General features: G+C 43.9%; 1 protein-coding gene across 1 annotated transcript in view; it reads left to right on the top strand.

Moving 5' to 3' along the window:
• The first annotated feature begins 20,107 nt into the window (after positions 1-20,107).
• The window catches only part of NIPAL2 (NIPA like domain containing 2), a 50,974-nt gene continuing 50,677 nt past the window's right edge, over positions 20,108-20,404 (top strand). The window contains exon 1 of the mRNA XM_009808501.2: positions 20,108-20,212. Coding sequence (XP_009806803.2) covers positions 20,108-20,212 — 105 coding nt within the window. The remainder of the gene's footprint in view (positions 20,213-20,404) is intronic.

A 20,404-nucleotide genomic window follows, 5' to 3' on the forward strand; every position in this document is an offset into this window, starting at 1 on the left:
GGGCCTAATAAAACTTGGACAGTCAAAGAATTATCAAAAGCAATCTCTGACCAGAAGCAATTGACTTTCAATTGTGGCAATATCACAGAATTAAGACAGATAAAAATACCTGCCTTTAAAAGGGGTGAGGGGTGGAGACAGGGTCTGGAAATTTGTAACTTAGACAGCTTTGCAATGGTTTAAAGTTATTTAAACAAATGCATTTATTTAGGAGCATCTAGATGGAAAAAATATGATAAGAAACAGGAACATGGAATTGTCAAGAAGAGATCATGTCAAAGTAATCAACTTTCCCTGTTTGAAAAAAAATGGACATCATGGAAAGGTGGAAGTAGATGTGATCTAACTCGACTTTAGCAAGATTTTCAGGATTTTCTATATGATGTTCTCATGCAGAAACTCAGCAGTCTGGTCTAGCTGAAACTGCTATCGGAAGGATGCACAAATACTTGGAAAATGTAACTAAAAAGGAACTGGAAAAGTAGTTCTCAAGAATTTGCTGACAAACAGAAGAAGTTGCACGCATGAGATTTCATAGAAATCTGTCCTGGGCTTGATACCATTCTATATTTTCATGAATGACTTGAATGATGGAAGAGCAAACGTGCTTGTGAAATTCACACATGACACCATGCTGGCAGGTTCTTTGGGGGCCAGGAGAAGAATTTAAAATGATCTTGATAAATTTAAGAAATGGTCTGAAAGCAATTATGTGAAATTCAATAACGGCAAGTACAAAGTCCTAGACTCGAGAAGGGAAAAATCTATCACACAAAGACAAAATAAATGCAGGAATGTCTCTTTCTAAAAATAAGTCAAATTTTGAAGCAGAAAGGACTCAAAATTGCGGTCCAATTTTCATGAATCCTGAGGGCAACTAGAGTGTCAGGTAATGAATGGGCACTCTTCTAAGTGTCATTACCTAAGTGTCTTCTAACTTTTCACCTAAATGAAAGATCACAGAAGTTCTCAAATTTCCATTTCCTAAAAGATGGGGAAGGGGCAACAGGCTGGCTTTATTGTCCCTCAGTGCTAGGACTCTTCCTTACTGCACTACTACTGTAAGTTAAAGTGTATTTGGAAACCCTAGGAGGAAAGAATGAGGAGAAATATATGCCTTTTGTTTTCTTCATAAATATCAGTCCATCAATATCAAGAAGCTCTTTATTTTCCTGGCTGATAATATCCTGCCTGGCCACATGGAGTTAAATCAAAGCAGGCTGTTAGTGAGAAACTAGCAGGAAATGAAACAATGTAAAGCCATAAGTAACTATAAATGTATAAGGTCCCATCACAGAGAATACCAACAGTCCCAGAGAAAGCGACCGGAATCGATCAATGAGAAAATGGCCCTTTCTGTGGCTCTGAGTGTGCACGAGGTTTGTTACTGCAGGGAGATTTTGCTTTTGGTGGGGAGGCATGATGGCCACCACAAGAAATCTTTGTCGAACGACAGCTCTGTGACAGGTTATTCTGCCTCAATCCCAGCACGGGGTCAAGGGAGAGCAGCAGGCCAGGAGGATGCTGGTGTGGAAGGCAATGTGGGCAGGGCATGTGGAAAAAGCTGCCGCAGGACTGGCACTCGCCCGGGGCTGCCTGCCCTGTACCTGCACAGCGAGGAGGCAGGAGCTGGTGCTCTCACTCTCCTCTGCTGCTCTGCAACCCTGCGAGGATGAAGAGATGAAGCTTCGTTTTAATGGTGTTAATGATCTCGACTCCCTCAGGTCTGTTTACGGTGACAACGTTTTACATATCCTTACTCACACAGAGAAAGGCTAATTTGGCTTTTAGAGCTGTTGTCACTAACGGGGCTCCTCTGGTCAGCATGGTGGGTTGGTTCACCGGAGGGTGACACGGGAGGCTTTCCCTGCGAAGAAGGATGTGCTGCCTGCACCTTCCTCTGCTTCCCCCACTTTGTGAGGTGGGGCTCTGCATCTGCTGTAGTTTTAAAAAAAAGCATTCTAGTGGATATAAAGGGCGTAGGCATTTCAGAGACCTTGGGAGTTAAGTGGGTGTAGGAGAGAGCATGTTTGTCCTAAACAAACCAGCTGAAGACTATGCAGAAAGAGAGAAAGGGAGAGACGGTGCAGTGCTGGAAAAACTGAGCAAGTGACAAATGTTCTCCCTCTTAGTAAATGAGTAAGCAATAAAAGAAAACAAATACAAATTCACCGTTTTAACTCAGAGCCAGCTCTTGCTGTCTTTAGCATGCGGGCTGTTCCTGGGCACCGCAACCTTCAGCATCATGCAGTTTTAATGATGTCTCTGCAGGCACACAGACAAATTCCAAGGAGATCAGTGGTTTTATACAGGAGGACATGTGAGTTGCTACTGTCTCCTTTGTAAGGTTTAAGAAATTGGTGGCAATTTTGCAAACAAGTTAAAGATCTCAATATTAATATGCCACTTAGAGCCACTCAGCAAGTAATGCCTGCTCTTCCAAGGATGGCAATTGACTAAAATAAAAGCTTCCATCAAAAGCCCAAACAATCTCAGTATTAAATCCAACTACTCTGCGACAAATGGCACTTTTTTCTCCTTGTCATTATGCTGTAATGGCAAAATAGAGACAATATTTTAGGTTTTATTAATTTCTCTGTGTTTGATTAAATTATCAGTATCTTAAAGGCTATCAGCTGCATCCAGAGAGAACCAGATTCATGACAACATTACTGTCTGATATAAATGAATTGTGCCTGTGGAGTGAGAAGTGACAGTGTTAAACCAGTATTTGCTGTCTGAAAAGAGATGCTATTTGCAGAGGAAACTCATTCCTGTGCAGAGGTGTTTAAATGTAATTCAAGCACTTAGGATTTTGCGGATGGGTGATTTTCACTCTGTGTGTATTTACCTTCTCTCCCGCTGATACCAGCTGAAGAAGGAGATCATTGCTGTCAGTTCTGAAGTATCAAAGTGCCTTTGGAGAGGGTAACATCACCTGTGGCTCCTGTGTTTGTTGCCAGCCTCCCACGGCCCTGTGCTCCAGCATGGGAGGTAATGGGGACACCTGCACCTATGGTTGGGCTATCCTCACTGCCATCAAATGATGAAGGGTGGAGCTGAGGGCATTGAGCGAGGACCACAAGGCTGTAGCGATGCTTGTAGCCTGGCAAAGAGACACTGTCGATTCATATAACGTATAAAGGGAATATATCTTACTTGCATTTGTGGGTAAGGCAGCACTGCAAAGCAAACATCAGCCTTTCTTCTTATAGCATCCTTCTCGGTGGCCAGGTTTGCTGGGTTACCACCATAAACACAAACACATTGCCTCTCCTAGCTGCAAATTGTGAGAAATCCAAGTGTAGGAGTCAAGCGGAGCCTATCAAATGCTATTGGATTTAGGTTTCCTAAATTCTCCAGCTGAGATCACGGTTGTATTCAAGGACCATGCTGTCCCTGGAGATACGGCACTTCAGGCTGTTGTGCCTTTGCTTGCCAACTCTAAAAGAAAAAGAAGGATAAATTAATCTCTTATGTGCTGAGGATATGTTCAGCAATCCACCTAGCATGGAAGGAGTTTACGAAAAGGCTCAGTTCTACAAATATTTATTGCTACATTACTGTGACATTGTTCTGATGTTGGCTTCCTATCAATTAGCTAGGAAAGAGAAAAATGTCCTAAACCAGGCTCTTAACTCTAGATTCTCCTCTGTCTTTTGAGGAGCAAGTAATTACAACAGCTTCTACTTTTATTTACTCAGGTGTAAATCAGTTGCAGTCAAAGAAGTTTTATGTAAGAAAAAATGTCATGAGTGAGACCAAACAGATCAGATAATCCATTGGTCTCCCTGCTGACAGGGTGAGGTCAGTGCTTGCTTTAGCCCTTGCACCATACCAACTGCAAAGTAGTATTATTAGTATTACTATAATCTTTTTTTCCTCCTGCAGAGTGCACCCACGTGGCAAGACGCTGAGTACATTAAAGTCATTTTCAATGTTCCTTTCCTTCTGTGCTCTCCTGTCTCTGCTTCTCTGCCCCTCACCACACTGTCCTGAGAGCACATTTTGTCAACTGTAAATGTGGAATTGTATGTGAAGCTGAGACTTTGTGATTTTGAAGTATCTGCTCTTGCCTGTAGGAAATCATTAAGTACCACTGGTTGGCTAGAGAGCCAGGGGGAATGTCAGTATTTGTTGGTGTATACCTTATAAATCATAAAGTAACTCGGAGCTGTGAGACTGTGTAAGCGCCTACACTATATAGGCGAATGTTGCTGCTGACATCCTGGCTCTCCCTTGCTCTGCTCAGCCCTGGAGGTACCTAGTGCAACTTTCCATTCCTCAGAATGGACATACATCCTATTCAGGACCAGCTGTGTTGATGGAAAAGATGCTACTGGCAGGTGTCCACGTTCCTTATCCCTGCAGCTTGCTTGTGGGGACGCAGGTGGAAGGGCTTTGTAGCCTAACGCCAGCATTGGCTCTGGGCAGCAGTTTTAACTGTTTTAAGTCACCTAGGATGATTTGGACTGTAGGAGTCACCCAGGATGATTTGGACTTGCCTGCTTGGAGGGAGAGGGGTGCTCACATCCCCATCGGTGCTAACAGGGGGGAGGGAGGACAGCAATCAAAGCTGCACCCAGAAAGGCAGGCTGCAACCTTCAATCTGAACAAATGCACCAGCTTAATGGAGTCCATTTAAAGCTGCCATAATTAAGTTGATGCATCTCTGTACATGCAGAACAGGTGTGAAGTCTCACCTGGGCTCGTTATAGTTGCATTACATTGGATTTGAAGCACATGAGAAAAGAGCTTGCACCTTCCCTGCACTGGCATCTTTGGACACTTTTGCAATACTAGCAACTGAGCCCAACATGAATGTTGTTTGTTGGCCTTGCAACTGGAAAGAGACACCAGTGGGATGGTTTACACTGGGAAATTACATCATGTTAGAACATGTTGCTCGGGACTCCTGGTGACTACCACAGTGTAATTTCCCGTCATAAACAAGGCCTGTGAGACAGCTGTTGGGAGACTGAGCATCAGCAGACTGGGCTGATCCTGCTCCTGTCTGCGCTCCTTGGGCAGCGGGTGACTCAGCCACACGCCGCAGGCGCTGCAGCCGGGGCAGGGCTGAGCCCCAGCTCTCAGCATCATTCCAATGGCATGGTGCAGGCACGCTGTGTAGTTTTGCTTACTGGCTACAAGCGCCAACAAGCTTATTTTGTATTTTTCTTTTTTTTAAACGGCCTTCAGAGGACTAGATCATGCTTTTTTTTTTTTTTGTAGTCTTGAAACAAGCAAAATCTCCCCTCTTCTCCTAATAACTTTGGCATACACAACCAAGATCAGAATAGGAAAGTGTTGATTAACAGGCTGTGTATGCTCAGTTCTGTGACTGAATGGGCAGTCAGTGCTTTTAGGCAAGGATAAATACAGCAAAACTTTGCACAGGCTTTGAGGCTCCACTATTTAAAATTAATTTGCTCCAAGAAGCAAGGGTCATTGGCTCCCTGCCATTAGGCAACTACGAAGAAAGAAAAAATAGCACCTATAAGAACTGTTAATTTAAAATTGAAGTGGGATTCTACGGTTTAATTATATATAAGAAAAGGTTAAATACCAAAGAATAGTTGGTTGCATTTCAGATTAGGTTAATTATTCCCAGGTCATGCCAAAGTGTTCAGTACTCTGCTCATATCTCTTCAGTCATCCTGTGCACATGCTGCATCGCTTTACACAGGGCTTTAGTGAGGGGTGGCGGTCGTGGGACTTCTCACACCAGATACTTGAGCAAACTAAAAGTAACGTTATTTTTGCATACTGTAGTGTGTGCATATTTTATAGGGTGAAGTAGGAGTTTTTTACATCAAGATAAAGGGTTACTGTAAGCAGAAAAGGCTATAAAACTAACCCAGGAAAAATAAAAAAATAAAAAAAAAGGTCTTCAGCCAGATCAGCTTGTGTCTGATTTTCCACAGGGCTGCAGGACTACAAGAGCTGAAATGAGAGGAGGGAAGGAGTGTGCAGCCAGGGCCAGGGCAAGAGGGGTCTGGAGAAAAGGAAAATCTCTTCCGGTAGAAGTACCTGTTAGATTGCTGTAAGTCATCTGTGAAACCTCAGGACCAGTCACATCCTTTAGGATCAACTTTTCTTCAAGGACAAAGTTTGGAGAATTGAGAGATGAGCAGAGGAAAGCTGGATTATCTTTGGAATTGAGACATTTCAAACATAGAAAGGTGGTAAATCAGGGACAGACAGTCCTTGACAACTGAGATGGCAGGAAGACCACTTTGGACAGAGGGCTCTCTTGTGGTTCGGCACAATGCTTGGGCTTGCTTCATACACATCTCTGTTATTTAACTCTACACTGCAGCACTAAAGGTCCTGTGGAAAGCAGACGGTGATTTCAGAGCCTTTGAGGTCTGGATGGAGTGCCTTGAAGTGATAAGATTTTCAAGATGAGATGTCGCTGTGGTTTGACCCCAGCTGGCAACCAAGCACCACACAGCCACTCGCTCACTCCCCCCACAGCAGGATAGGGGAGAGAATGGGAAGGGTAAAAGTGAGAAAACTCGTGGGTTGAGATAAAGACATTTTAACAGGTAAAGCAAAAGCCGCGCACACAAGCAAAGCAAAACAAGGAATTCATTCACCACTTCCCATCGGCAGGCAGGTGTTCAGCCGTCTCCAGGAAAGCAGGGCTCCATCACACCTAACAGTTACTTGGGAAGATAAATGCCATAACTCCGAACGTCCCCCTTTCCTTCTTCTTCCCCCAGCTTTATATACTGAGCATGACATCATACAGTATGGGATATCCCTTTGGTCAGTTGTGGTCAGCTGTCCCGGCTGTGTTCCCTGCCAGCTTCTTGTGCACCCCCAGACTACTCGCTGGTGGGGTGGGGTGAGAAGTAGAAAAGGCCTTGACTTTGTGTAAGCACGGCTCAGCAATGACAAAAACATCCCTGAATTATCAACACTGTTTCCAGCACAAATCCAAAACACAGCCCCATACTAGCTACCATGAAGAAAATTAACTCTATCCCAGCCAAAACCAGCACAGATGTACAAAGCTCCTACAAAGCCAGGTCTCCATATAGCATTGCTGTATGAACTACCCAAAATGAAAGCCTATGAAACCTCTAGTCACCTGAAAGTCTTTGTCTATCATTATTCTCCACTGGATAACAGGAAGCATAAACTGTGGGTAAGAGTTTAGGCCTTATAGCCAAGACTTGAGCCATCCCTCGTGGACCTTTCTCTTTACTTAATTTTAAACCACCTCCCTTCCAATTCCTGTGTATTTTTTCCCTTGTGGTTAGTATCGCACGCAATTTTACTGAGAGGCAGCTCACAATGAACCACTTCAAAGATAACCCTACATTTGCAAAGGAAGGAATTTCTCTCTGACAGTTCAGCAGCACCAGCATGTGCTGGAGAATAAGCATGCACCACCAGACAGTGTGCTACACATGGGGAATCCTAAACAAACAAACTGTTTATAATGTGACCGCACGCAGAGATGTAACACGATTTTGAAGTAGCTGCTTTCAGTACCTTGGAGCATTGAATCAAACTTCACAGAACAAATAGAAGTTGCTGTTGGTCTCCATGTGAAAACCATTATTAGGAGAAAGAATTATCATTTTGTCATGTTTGTACAGTGGAGTCTTGTTTTGTGCTGGGGAATTGTAGGTGGTATCAGAATGCAAATTTTTAACAATAACAGACACCAAGTATACTCCTTTTTGTTGAAAATACAGGGATTAGAGGAATCTGTATTCACATCTTCAGGCAACATAAAATTGAGCTACTGGTACTGAACTAATTTATTACAAAAGCTTGATACTTGCAACATGCTATTTAAAACTACTGATGTATCTACACAGGGAACACTTGCAAGCCATACCCGAGGCTGACGCGTGACCTACAAAATCTAAACTGCCTGGCAAATACATTTTCCATTGAAATTTTTCAAATGGAAAACTTGCTTCTCTTCATTCTTTTTTGTCTTTTCTGTGGCAAGGCGTTCTTTCCTGGACAATTTCCAAATGTTCGTTTGGAAACCTGAGACTCAGTTGTGCTTTTTTATTAGGTTTAATAAAAAAAAAAAAAACCACCATTGCAAAAAAATAAATATCCATTTTCCAAGCAGCCTTATCAGTGCTATGACTGCTAATGGTAGGAAAGTCACATTCAGTGACAGGTAAGGCAAAAATAGCTAAAGGTTATTTTAGCCCACTTTGACCTGAATGTCTGTGCAGTGCTACAAAACCAGTTAGAGTCCAGCACAGCAGCCTGCTGCCCTGATCCCCATCCCCTGCACCGTACAGATCTGCAGCGTGCCAGGCAGCCTCTCCAGCAGGCTGTAGCAGAAGCTGCCGTGCAGCAATCGCAGCTGAATGACAGCGTGCCCTAAATCCCTCGTCGCTCCTGCCACCAGGGATGGGCATGTGTATCTGGACTGGGAAGGGCTATGACATTGGCATGGTGCCTGCCTGTCCATTGGGACTTCTTGTCTCCCAAGCTAACCCTGCAATACTTTTAGTAAGCAATTAGAATAACTTTTTTCTTCTTCTTTTTAGTATTCTATGTCTACATTTGCATTTTCTAAGTAGCAAATTCAGGAGCTATACAGGTTAAATAAATGCAACCTCAGAAGTCCACCACAGGCTTAACGGCATAATCCCTACTTTGCCATTCCCATATCCCAGGGTAGAGGGAAAAAGGGAGGATGTACACATACAAAACATTCATTCTGAAGGACAATACAAAAATGGAAAAGACAGAGGGACGAGACAAGACTTTACAGAAATGGCAAACACAGCTTGCATCCAGCGTAAAAAGTTAAGGGAAACCTGTTATTAGCCTTCCAAGTCCAAAATACCATTTCTCACAGAGAATCTAAATCACCCTCGAGGAAAAAGGGAAAAAACAAAACCTCCTCAAAATGTCAAAGACCTAAAATCTCTTCTGGCTTACAGTTACTGTCTGTATCCCAGCTATTTATAAAGCCAGTCTCCACGGTTTCTGTCATACATTTCAGTTACATATGTCCTGAGCTAGCAAACTAGTGGATACAAACCTGATCTATATAACCATGGCAATAAGTGAAGATATCTGTGCACGCTCTAAACCATGCTTATTTAAATAACAAGAATTGCAGCATTTGATTTATAAAGAGATGAGTAGTTTTCTGCATGAAACTCTGCTAATAGTTGAAGAAACCTGTTCCGCTATGGACTGGAAATTGGGTCTCCCCACCCACACACGCATCTGGGATTTGATCACTGACCTTTAGGAGAAACCCACAAAACCTATTCCGCTTAGGAGAGTATATTACAGGGCACAGGAAAACCTTGCAGGCTTGAGATTTGGGTGGAATCCATTTATTCCACATGTGCAAAGACTGGATGAGGAATTGGAGGATCCGCAACAACCAAACCGAAACCTCTCCATGTGTTACACACATAAGCCGTTCTTGATTGAAATCCTGTAAATCTTTTCCTTATATAATATGTTTCCTTGTCTGGTAGAGGTTGAATTCAATTTATACTGCTCTTTTTTTCTTTCCATCATGTTCAAAACTATCATAAACAGTCTGTAAACTGTATCACAAATGGCTTTCTAATAATAAAATAGGTATTTTCAGAAGAAAGATAGAAAGATCAGTTCCTCATGTCTAAGTTGAAAAAGGGACACTGTCACGCAGTCCGTGGTAAAAAAAAAGAAGAACTATTCATCTTAAAATTATTATAATATGGTAAAAAATATAATAAATATAGGAAGGAATGTTCTACAGACTCTAAATAAGGAACCAAATTTCTGGCAATAAAAGAAACTTTCCCCAAAGGAAGTTAAAACTCATGGAGCATCCCTGATGGAGGTATTTTCTATATGAGTTGTTTTTAAGAACTTGAATACATATTCTAACAAAACTGTCTAGGTCTAAAAAAACCCCAAATCACAGACAAAATATGTATTTTCTCCATTAATGCAGTTAGTTGCTTCTTCAGTGAAGTACTTAAAATCCATTATTTGTCTGAATAAAATGTAACTCCCCCTCAACAAATACCCCTGCAAAATCCTGTTTACTTACACCGCGATAGTATTCCTCACCAAAGCAAACATCTGCATTTCTGCAGCAAATGCTTCAGGGATCTCTACTTGCTCTTTCAGGAAACATCTGTGTCAATACACCTCAGTGAAGATGTTCTCCGCGAAAGAAATCTATCACCATGTTCTTGATTTATTATTATTTACTGTTGTGCTGTCCAAATAATTCCAAAAGTTTATCCCCATCTCTGAAGATCTGTGCAGGTTTTGTTTGCTTGGATGGTTTTACAAGGATGAAAGCAGCATTTCCGAAACACTGTAGTGAGTATTGTTGTAGTTAAAGCAAAAAAGCATTGGACTTTGATCTTTGGCTAGTTTATAATCAGGATATCTTATCTGTTCTTAGAAGGCAAAATGCTACATTTATGAAAAGAGAACTTCTAAGGAAATAAACCTATTGAATCTTAATTTAAAACGCCAATGCATAAAAAGATTTTGTTCTTTGTAATGTGAAGAAAGCGTGTTTCCTATTCCCCAAATATTTTAACAAGCAATATTGTCTATATACAAGCTTTGCGATATCAATTGACTGGTTATTAAATGTATTTGAGCTCTTCCCCTGCTCCCAGCACACTCACACACCCCCAGACGTATGTGATATTCATGTTAACAATTTATTTCTTGGATGGAAGAAACCAGTGCTTTCTCAGTCCAGTTATCCTGGAGGTTGCCTCAGGTTATTTTCGTTTTTATGTTTAATATTGCAGGGATTTTATGGATTTACCAAAATACCATAATTTTTATTTTTAAATCACATTTTTTTTCCAAACAGATCCAATCCAGATTGGACCTTATCATACTCTGTTTCAGTTCACTGCCACCATATGTAAGTGTTGTCAAGGCTGTAATACATAAAGTATCTGGCTCCAGGGCTGGTTTCACTGTGGTTTCGGAATACAGATTTTGTAATATGCAGTTTCCTTCCTCTGAAGTCAATGGGCTATTGAGTGGAATAAGGTTTCTGAGGCACAGGTCAGATCTTCAAAGGCACACAGGCACCCAAATCCTGTTTAAGGATATTCCACTGATTTGAAGCGAGGTGCCTGCCTTATTCCCTTTAAAGGTGGAGGGATTCCCCAAACCATAGCTAGAGCCAGTTTAAACAGCCACTCAGACGCTCCCCAGACAACCTCATGACTACTTGTCCCCTAGCCTTACTGCTAGGCCACTCACGTAAGACACAGGTGGGACATCCCCTTCTTAAGGTGAGATTCAATTGATGCAAACAGAGCCATCCTCAGGTTGCTCCAGCTCGTGCTGTGAATGAGATTGAAAGACCTGATGGATTTTTTGCCCTAGGATTGCTTGAGTTTCCGTGATGTTACTGCATACACACGTGCAGTGAGCTTGCCGCACAGACGGTCTGCATACACGTGCCTCTGGTATGGACATCTGATGCTTCTGGGACGCACCGGACTGGCTGAGCAGGAGCAAAGCAGCTGAATAGCACGTATCAATGGCGTTGATAGTGTCCAGAAGCACTGTGCTTTCTGTGTCTTCCCTATGAACGTGCGACCTCTGAAGCTGCCCCAAAGCATAAGATCTGTTGTGTTGGTGCGTGGTGACAACAGCACGTGCCTGCAGCAGAATTTATCTGCTGTAGCACAGTAGCCACGGCTGCGAAGTCTGGAGGGGTGCCAGTGCACTTGGAGCTATTGTACTGGACCTTCAACCAAAGCTGCTGTACACCCAGAAACTCAGCCAAACACAGAGAAATCCTCAAAATGAAATTAAATCTCCAAGAGAGAAAAAAAGGACATGTGCTGAAAAACTCAGCTGTATGAGTTTTGACTCCAGCTCCAGAGGAACTTCACCTTGTTTGGCTGTCCCTTCAGCTCTGGCTATCTTATTTGGACTCATACTTTCTGATAGATCAATGTTCTCTGACTTCTTGGGATGTGTGTGATCAATGGCAGATTTAGGTCAAAATTTATGGTGGCAGAATAATGGCTTCAGCTCTGTACAAGGTCATTAAGAAAAACAGTTTTGAAAGGGCCTGTCAGGCCAGGGCTACACTTCAAAGCCTTGTTGCTTTACCTGTTTTAAAAGGTGTATATGAATGGGGGGAACAATCTATGTGTGCCCAGTTGTAGCAAAATTTAAATCGTCAAGCCAGCAGGACGTAGACTGGGCATGTTTGGTCGTATTACAGGTCCTGCCATTAAGACAGGTAAGAAGAGACAGGGAAGAAGTCTGGCTGCATGTTCCCAAAGGTTTGCCTTTACTCTGAAGAGCTGTGTCATTGATTTCAGTAGGAGAAAATAGAGCTTTTATATACATAGATTATAATCTAAAACTTGTTCTGAGCAGGTACTAAACTGGATAATCCAAAGGACAGTTTTGGCCTTCTGGCATTTGCCACAGTGGGAACGAATATGTCAGGGAAAAAAAAATCACACCAAAATTTTCCTACTAATCATATTTTTCCACTAAGCCATCACCAGCTACTCTGTTCCCACCTCCTCGGTGACCTCTCATGTTCCCACATAGCCAGAGAAGATACTGCTGCGGAATTTGGGGTCAAGGGGCATATTCTTTAACTACGTGGATGAAAAGCAGGTCTTGGTTCCACAGCAAGTTCCTCCCCTTGCCCTGGATCTGAGGAAGATGCAGGTCTTTGGACCTGTGCTGGGAAAACCCAGGGAGGTGCAGACTGGGGACAGGGCTGATCCAGGCCTCTTGCAGGCCTGTGGATGGGGAGAAGGGGTGAAGGGAAAACAGATGGGCACCCCCCCAAGGATGGAAGAATTGAGCAGATATTCGAGTAAAACCTCACAGGCAATTTCTTCCATCTAATCCCTGCCATAATTTTTCCCACAGCATAGCTGTTCCAGTGCATCAGTTCATGAGACAGAAGGCAGTTTTATCACTGCTCACTTCTCAGAGGTCTTAGACACTTGCTTTTAATCATATAGTGTATGCTGACATCTGGTGGCATTCAGTAACCAAATCTTCATTAAATAAGTTTCAGTTTTAAGGAGGCTGCATTCTTATTTTCCCTTATTTGGGTCCAGAAACCGAGGATTCCTCCCAGATGGTCTTGGACTGGGGATTAGTCCAAAGCACACGTACGGGACTGGCATGGTCCCGGATCTCTTGTGAGACACTTACATGGGCACTTGTCCCCAGGTAAGGAAGGGACTGCCAGCCAAGGGGCCTGACCGCGTTCAGACACAGTCGTCCCAGCACAAAATGGAACAAACAGCATCTTACCATTTCCCATTCTCAGCACAGAGAATCACTAAAAAGGAGTGATGCAAAACTACCATGGGCTTTAGCAGGGACAGAGTCTTAGGTGGTAACTGTAGACTGGTGGTAACTTAGGTGGTAACTGTAATTTATTTTATCTTTATTTCAAATTGGAGAAAAAGAAGCAAAACGACATGTATGAATAGCGAGTGAGAGGTACCAAAACCTTTTTTCATGGCAAGTGAGAATAAGTAGCATGGAGTCAGCTGTCATGGTTTAAAAGATAGCCATGATGTAGCTGTTCCATTAAAATTTGGATTAAAATCATGTTTAAATTTCATTTCCTCCAGTCCTTATCCTGCTTTTGATTAGTTTTAAGAGCAGTTGATGGTCTTGTGATTTGAAGATTTTGCATTTTAAATTTTGTGTACATGGTCTGGAATTTTATGTGAAATTGTGGGTTTGATCTTTGACCTCTGTTTACTACAGTCCTGATTTGCCACTAATTTGATAGCAAGTCATAAGGGCCTACTGTAAACAAGCTGCTCACTTTACATAGCTATGTTTGGCTCCTAAATGAAGAAGTATGTATGGAATATACTTTGGGTACTGTAGCCTCCTAAAGAAATAATAAAAACCACATCACTGCTTAGCTCTCCAGGTAACGTTTACATTTGGAGAAAATAAGCTGCATGCCTAATAGAGAGAGAAAATGCAATTCTTATCCATCTTAGGTTTGTTTGTTTTAAATTGTTCTTTAAAGTATTTGAGAGCTTGGCCCATCTCTTTTGAAGTCAGTGGAAACTTTGCTATTGATCAGGATTAAGCCTAAATTGGTAGGGTCTAAAAGGCAAAAATGAAAATGTCCAAAGTCTACAAATGTTTCACTGATCCACCATCCAGAAAGGAAGGACAAAAGCCTTCTCCAAGGTCTCAATGTGCATCTTGATTCCAGGACTCCTGTTTTTTGTACATTTGTAGACTTCAGGATGGAAAGCAACTTCCAGTCAAGACGGTAACTGATAGCACATGGAGTAGGACATACTTGCACCATGGACTTGTAAAGCTGCTGGGGGAAGGGAGATGAAAGCTGCTTGGAAAAATCAACAGACTGGCTGCACACATCTTCCACAAGTTGTCCTGGGCTAACATTACACAGTATACCTTTGCCTGCAACCCACCCTGGGCAAATTCCCCAGCTCATAGGTTCAGGTCTTCAGGTATGGTCTTACGCACAGTAACTGACCCAGCAAAAGTCTGCTGGTGGACATTTAACTCAGAAACATTTCTGATCATCCTGCACAAGCTTAGCACTTTTTGCACTAATCTGACACTAGCAACCATGTCCTCTGAGCAGCACGTAAAAGCAAGGTTTTCAACTTTGTCCTGCATCACCCAGCTGGGACCATCCATCCCAGAAGTGAACTTCCCATCACCTGGGCTCTATTGTCTCAGTGGAGAGTAGATGGTGGTGGGAACACCTAGGTACCCTGGAGGAAGGGGTGTTTTCCTCTTCGGCAGAGGAGGAAACCATAACGTCTTTCATTTTCTGGCTTAGGGAGTCTTGGTAACTGTGACCAGAGCCCAGTAGTCAAGGGTATGGACTCTTCTCAGCTAAGAATGTGGTTCATCTACAGTGACGAAGTGTAACCTCAGAGAAGTGATGGGATATGGGCAAGCAAACACAAAAGGCCCTCTGTTTCCTCTTCAGACACCCAAGTGCACTGAGTATCTGAAATGAAGTGACCCTGGTGGCAGGTCAAGCTATCCATGGATGACTTCAGGAGCCTAAAGCAACTATAGGTAGGAAACTGCATAATGGCCCTGTTGGCTCATGTGATCCCAATATCAGACAAGCCAGACTTCAGGGAGACACATGGATCAAGCACCTTCCCAGATCATCTGAATCTGAGGTTGACAAAGCACCATTGCAGTCTCCAAAGCCTTGTGACCCAAGAGAGGATTATCATCTTCTGTTAACAAAGACCCATGCTTAGCCAAAAAAAAAAAATCAGATAGAAATACAGCATCAAAGTGAGGGAATCCATGCAATTAAAACCCACAATAGTCTCTTGTGTCTCCATTGCTCAGAAGTAACCCAAACTGTTAAGAGCCTGATGGGAGCCACTAGAGAATCACAGAATCACAGAATCACTAAGGTTGGAAAAGACCTGTAAGATCATCAAGTCCAACCATTAAAAAAAACCAAACCAAACCAAAACAAACGAACAAAAAACAACCAAAACAAAAACAACACACACCACCCACACCACACAGCACCATGCCCATCAAGCCACGTCCCACAATGCCACATCCACACGCTCCTTGAATACCTCCAGGGAGGGTGACTCCACTACCTCCCTGGGCAGTCTATTGCAATGTTTCACTACTCTCTCGGTAAAGAACTTTTTCCTAATATCCAGTCTGAATCTCCCCTGGCGCAACTTGAGGCCATTTCCTCTTGTCCTGTCACTAGTCACTTGGGAGAAGAGACCAACACCCACCTCTCTGCAACCTCCTTTCAGGTAGTTGTAGAGAGCGATAAGGTCTCCCCTCAGCCTCCTCTTCTCCAGACTGAACAACCCCAGCTCCCTCAGCCGCTCCTCATAAGACTTGTGCTCCAGACCCCTCACCAGCTTCGTCGCCCTTCTCTGGACACGCTCCAGCACCTCAGTGTCCTTCTTGTAGTGAGGGGCCCAAAACTGAACACAGTATTCGAGGTGCGGCCTCACCAGCGTCGAGTACAGGGGCACGATCACCTCCCTACTCCTGCTGGCCACACCATTTCTGATACAGGCCAGGATGCCGTTGGCCTTCTTGGCCACCTGGGCACACTGCTGGCTCACATTCAGCCGGCTGTCAATCAACAACCCCAGGTCCTTTTCTGTGGGGCAGCTTTCCAGCCACTCGTCCCCAAGCCTGTAGCGTTGCCTGGGGTTGTTGTGGCCAAAGTGTAGAACCCGGCACTTGGCCTTGTTGAACTTCATCCAATTGGCCTCAGCCCATCGATCCAGCCTGTCCAGATCCCTCTGCAGAGCCTTCCTACCCTCGAGCAGATCAACACTCCCTCCCAGCTTGGTGTCATCTCCAAACTTGCTGAGGGTGCACTCTATCCCCTCATCCAGATCATCGATAAATATATTAAACAAGACCGGTCCCAAAACTGAGCCCTGGGGGACTCCGCTTGTGACCGGTCACCAACTGGATTTCACCCTATTTACCACAACTCTCTGGGCTCGGCCATCCAGCCAGTTTTTAACCCAGTGAAGAGTGTACCTGTCTAAGCCACAAGTCGCCAGCTTCTCCAGGAGAATACTGTGGGAGACAGTGTCGAAGGCTTTGCTGAAGTCCAGGGAGACAACATCCACAGCTTTCCCTTCATCCACTAGGCGGGTCACCTGGTCATAGAAGGAGATCAGGTTGGTCAAGCAGGACCTGCCTTTCATGAACCCAAAGGTGGATGTAATTTCTCAGGCTGTGTAACCCCTTCTCTTGTACCCCAAAATGACTGGCAATAGAATGGGAGGAGTCAAAGATTGCCATCTTGCAGATTACTCAGTTTAATCAACCTCAAGATTTTCTAGCAAACCAACTCAAGCAGCATCTATCCATCTTCACAGGTGCTACCTCCTGCTATCTGCTATTCAGAGGGAGCGAGATGCTACTCACAGGGAGAATCAGTCCTCTCCTGTTTCTGATGTGGGTCAGCCACCACAGCCAGACACAAACCTGTGCTTCTGTTGCCTTTGCCCAGGTGTAAAGACAGACAGAGACAGCAATAGCAAGTCAGGTCATCTCTCTGAAGATACTTTCCCTGAGGTATTTCTTGAGCTACCCCAGATTCCCCACAGTACAAGGACAACAACCAAAAATAGACACGTGGGGAATCATATGTGGTGCATTCTGAACCAGTGATGTGACCCTGACTCTTGTGCCAGATCTCTGCTGTGCTGTTTTGCTAATGTATTGTGGTGTTCACTGAAAACACCTTATATTTCACGGTTTTGAAGTGGCTCTAGTCTATTTTGCTGGCCCACCTGGCAAAGGACATTCCTGCTTTGAAGGACCCTCAAACAGAACTCGACTTTGGGCAGACGCTTGCAGCACAGCTGAGTGCTACTGAAAACTGGAAATAATGTTCTCAGTCAAAATATCCTGCAGATTCCATCTTCTGCTTCCACTCCATGGAACGTTTCCTCAGAATATTTTAAGCGTCAGTCCCAAGGGCTTTAGTACCTTTATGCCAATCACCTCGGCATCACTTTCAACCTGAAACCAGCCATGCATGAGTATAGGCACATTTGCACATACTGAGTTGTTTTTTCTAATGAAGGGTGGTAACTGAGCAGAAATAGCTTCTAAAATGGTGTTTACTTTCCTCATATGGCTGGCTTACAACGTACAGAAAGGTTAAATGCATCTGAATAACGTTGGGCTCTTATACACACAAGTCAATCAGAGATTTTTAATAAATAAAGGATGCCATAAGGGCCCCTGGTGTGTTTACACAGAGTGGGCATGTCTGGACCCAGTGCGGAACAGCGATCCATCACTGCTAGATCAACTTCAAAAGCAATTCAACAAGGGCACCACGTAGACATTTCAGAAAACCTTTTCCAATAGCTTTCTTATGCAAGAGAAAACCACAGTCACATTTGTATTTTAGGCAGTGAATCAACAAGAATGAAGCAAAACAACAACTGTCCTCAAGAGATATTCTGGGCTGCTCCTCTCTTCCCACTCCACTTATACTCCTTTTCAGTCTCTTATCAGCTTGCTCATTTTTGACAACAGAGAACCATACTGCAGAGGTTACTGGCAGCCTGGTGGGGACCGCTGCGGCTTTTGGCTACCAAAGCCAAAACTTCCCCAGCCTCGGGAAGCGTTGACCTCTTTGCTCCCCATTTTGGGCTGGGGCAGAGGTGACTGTGGGTGAAGGAGGCAGAGGAACAGGAGAACTTTCCTCAGCCCAGCAACTTTTGACAACCAGTTGCTGCTTTTCCTTGTCGCCCCAGGATCTGCTATCCAACAAGTGCAAATTGAGGATGACAAATGAGAACATTAGCCTGGTGTTTCTGCTAAAATGACCCGCCTTGAAGTAGCTGATGTTGACACTTAAATTGTCAGCAAAATTCCAGTTTAGCGCTCCAGTTAGAAGAATGGGTCCATTCACACTTCCCTCTGAGCTATTGTTTCAACTGTCTCTAGACCGGGCAAATATCATTGCGGCAGTTTACACTCCAGTTCCACTTTAAAGGTTTTTTTTTAACCTAACCCAAATTGCCTAGAAACCTTTTTTTTTTTTTAATGTAAGTTTAAATTCCAGAGAATTATTATGCAATGCTGTAAAAATAGTCTGCAGCAATTGACATAGCTGTGAAATATTGGAGTTGTTTTTTTCCACTGTACCTACATATACATGGCTGCTGCTAGCTCCAGTATTTACAGAGGACTCAATGGAGCTGCGATCACAGAAACTGGTATTTCAAGTTAGGCCACACACATGAACAAAACATTTCTTGTTATAAGGCAAGGTTTTGTATTTTGGTTTGTTATATCGTCATCTAACTGAAGCACTACCTTGCCACTTCTGCCTTTCATGTATCACCTTCTGTCTGGATTCAAATAACATCCTTGTGGCTAATGCAGGCATTGGTTATATAGAGTATTAATTTAACTTCAGTTTCTTCACTGTAATTGCATGTTCCTTCCATTTTTGAAAAAGTTAATCATACTGAGGAGCTGTATCCTTATTTCTCTCTCTGCAGTCAACTTTGCTGCTGCTCATTTCTATTATTATTATTTCTATTTCTATTCATACCTCCTTGCCTGCTGGAAGCTCACTCCCCAGCCTGCTCTCCTGCTTGCTCACTTGTTCTATTCTCTGCTGATGCATCTTGCTGATGGTAGAACCACCAGTCCCACTGGAACTAAGCGATCAATCCCATTTCTTCTTCTTAAGAGTAAGAGAAAACTCTGTTGTAGAATCTGCTCCAGTAATTGTCAGGACTTTGGATATTTTGAAGCCCAGCTGACCAATGGGACAAACTAATACAACCCAATACCTCCAAGGTACAGTATGAGCTCTCTAGATTACAAGCTGTTATCCTGTCCAGAGTCTGAAGACACAGTGGCTTAATTTGTTCTTTCTATGCTTCTCTAGAAGCCTATTTCTGTCTCTCATGTAATTCTGCCAAGCTCCTACCTTGCTAGCTCCTATTCTCCATTTAAGGAGCTCTCTTAGTTTTTGTTTTCCCCAGGAGAGCTTAAGTGATTAAATCAAAACTAACAGAATGAATGGATAAAGCCACAGCCTGGAAACAAACCCATTGCCTGAAACCTCTGCAAAGAAACTATTCAGGAAATACTTACAAATGAAGAATACATGGCCGAAGTAAGAATTTATGCAAGTGACTATGTGCATATGGGAAAGACAACTTCCAACTCTTGTAACCTAGCAGTGAGGAATTAATAATTGACCATTAGATTTAGGCACTGATTTGAAGGAGTTAAATTCCCAGGCTGCCTTTGTAGAGCAGGGTGGGGCCTTGGGGAAGTCGGAGAATAAAAAAAAGGCACCTGAATGCCCTGGGAAGGAGCAGCAAAACTTTCTGTCAAGCTCCCCTTCCTCTCCTATGCTACAAATACTCCCCAGCTGAGGGTGTCCCGGTGCCCACTGGCAGCCGCAGCCGCACACACCTGCGTGCGGGGTGACCCACGCCAGCAGCCTTTCCCACACCAGGAAGCGAGTGCCACGTCCCAGTCCTGCTTGCCTCTCCTCACAGCCACTCGTCCCCACTGGTGTGACGACGCATGGTATGGCCGGTGGCTGGGGCCTGAGGGCAGGGACGTGGACATGGGCATCCTCCCCGTTTTGGAGCGGGCATCCTGGAATGCATCCTTTGGGGGACCGGGCGCTGGGAGCGGGCCCCTCTCCGGCCCCTGGTACAGCACACACAAGGTAAGTGCCTGCCATGCAGCACCATGCTGGGGACCAGGAACGAGTGGGCTCTGGGAGAGCGGGGTAATCATTTCAGCCTCTCCCCACTGTCCTCCAAAAAGCCCCCTTCCAGAGCCCGTTTGCTGCTGCCACCTGCTTCCTCTTCACCCCGTTGTTCAGCCCACCCCGCCCTGGCTTCCCCCTCCAAGCAGT

Source organism: Gavia stellata, chromosome 3 (assembly GCF_030936135.1).
Source record: "Gavia stellata isolate bGavSte3 chromosome 3, bGavSte3.hap2, whole genome shotgun sequence".
Classification (NCBI taxonomy): Eukaryota; Metazoa; Chordata; class Aves; order Gaviiformes; family Gaviidae; genus Gavia; species Gavia stellata.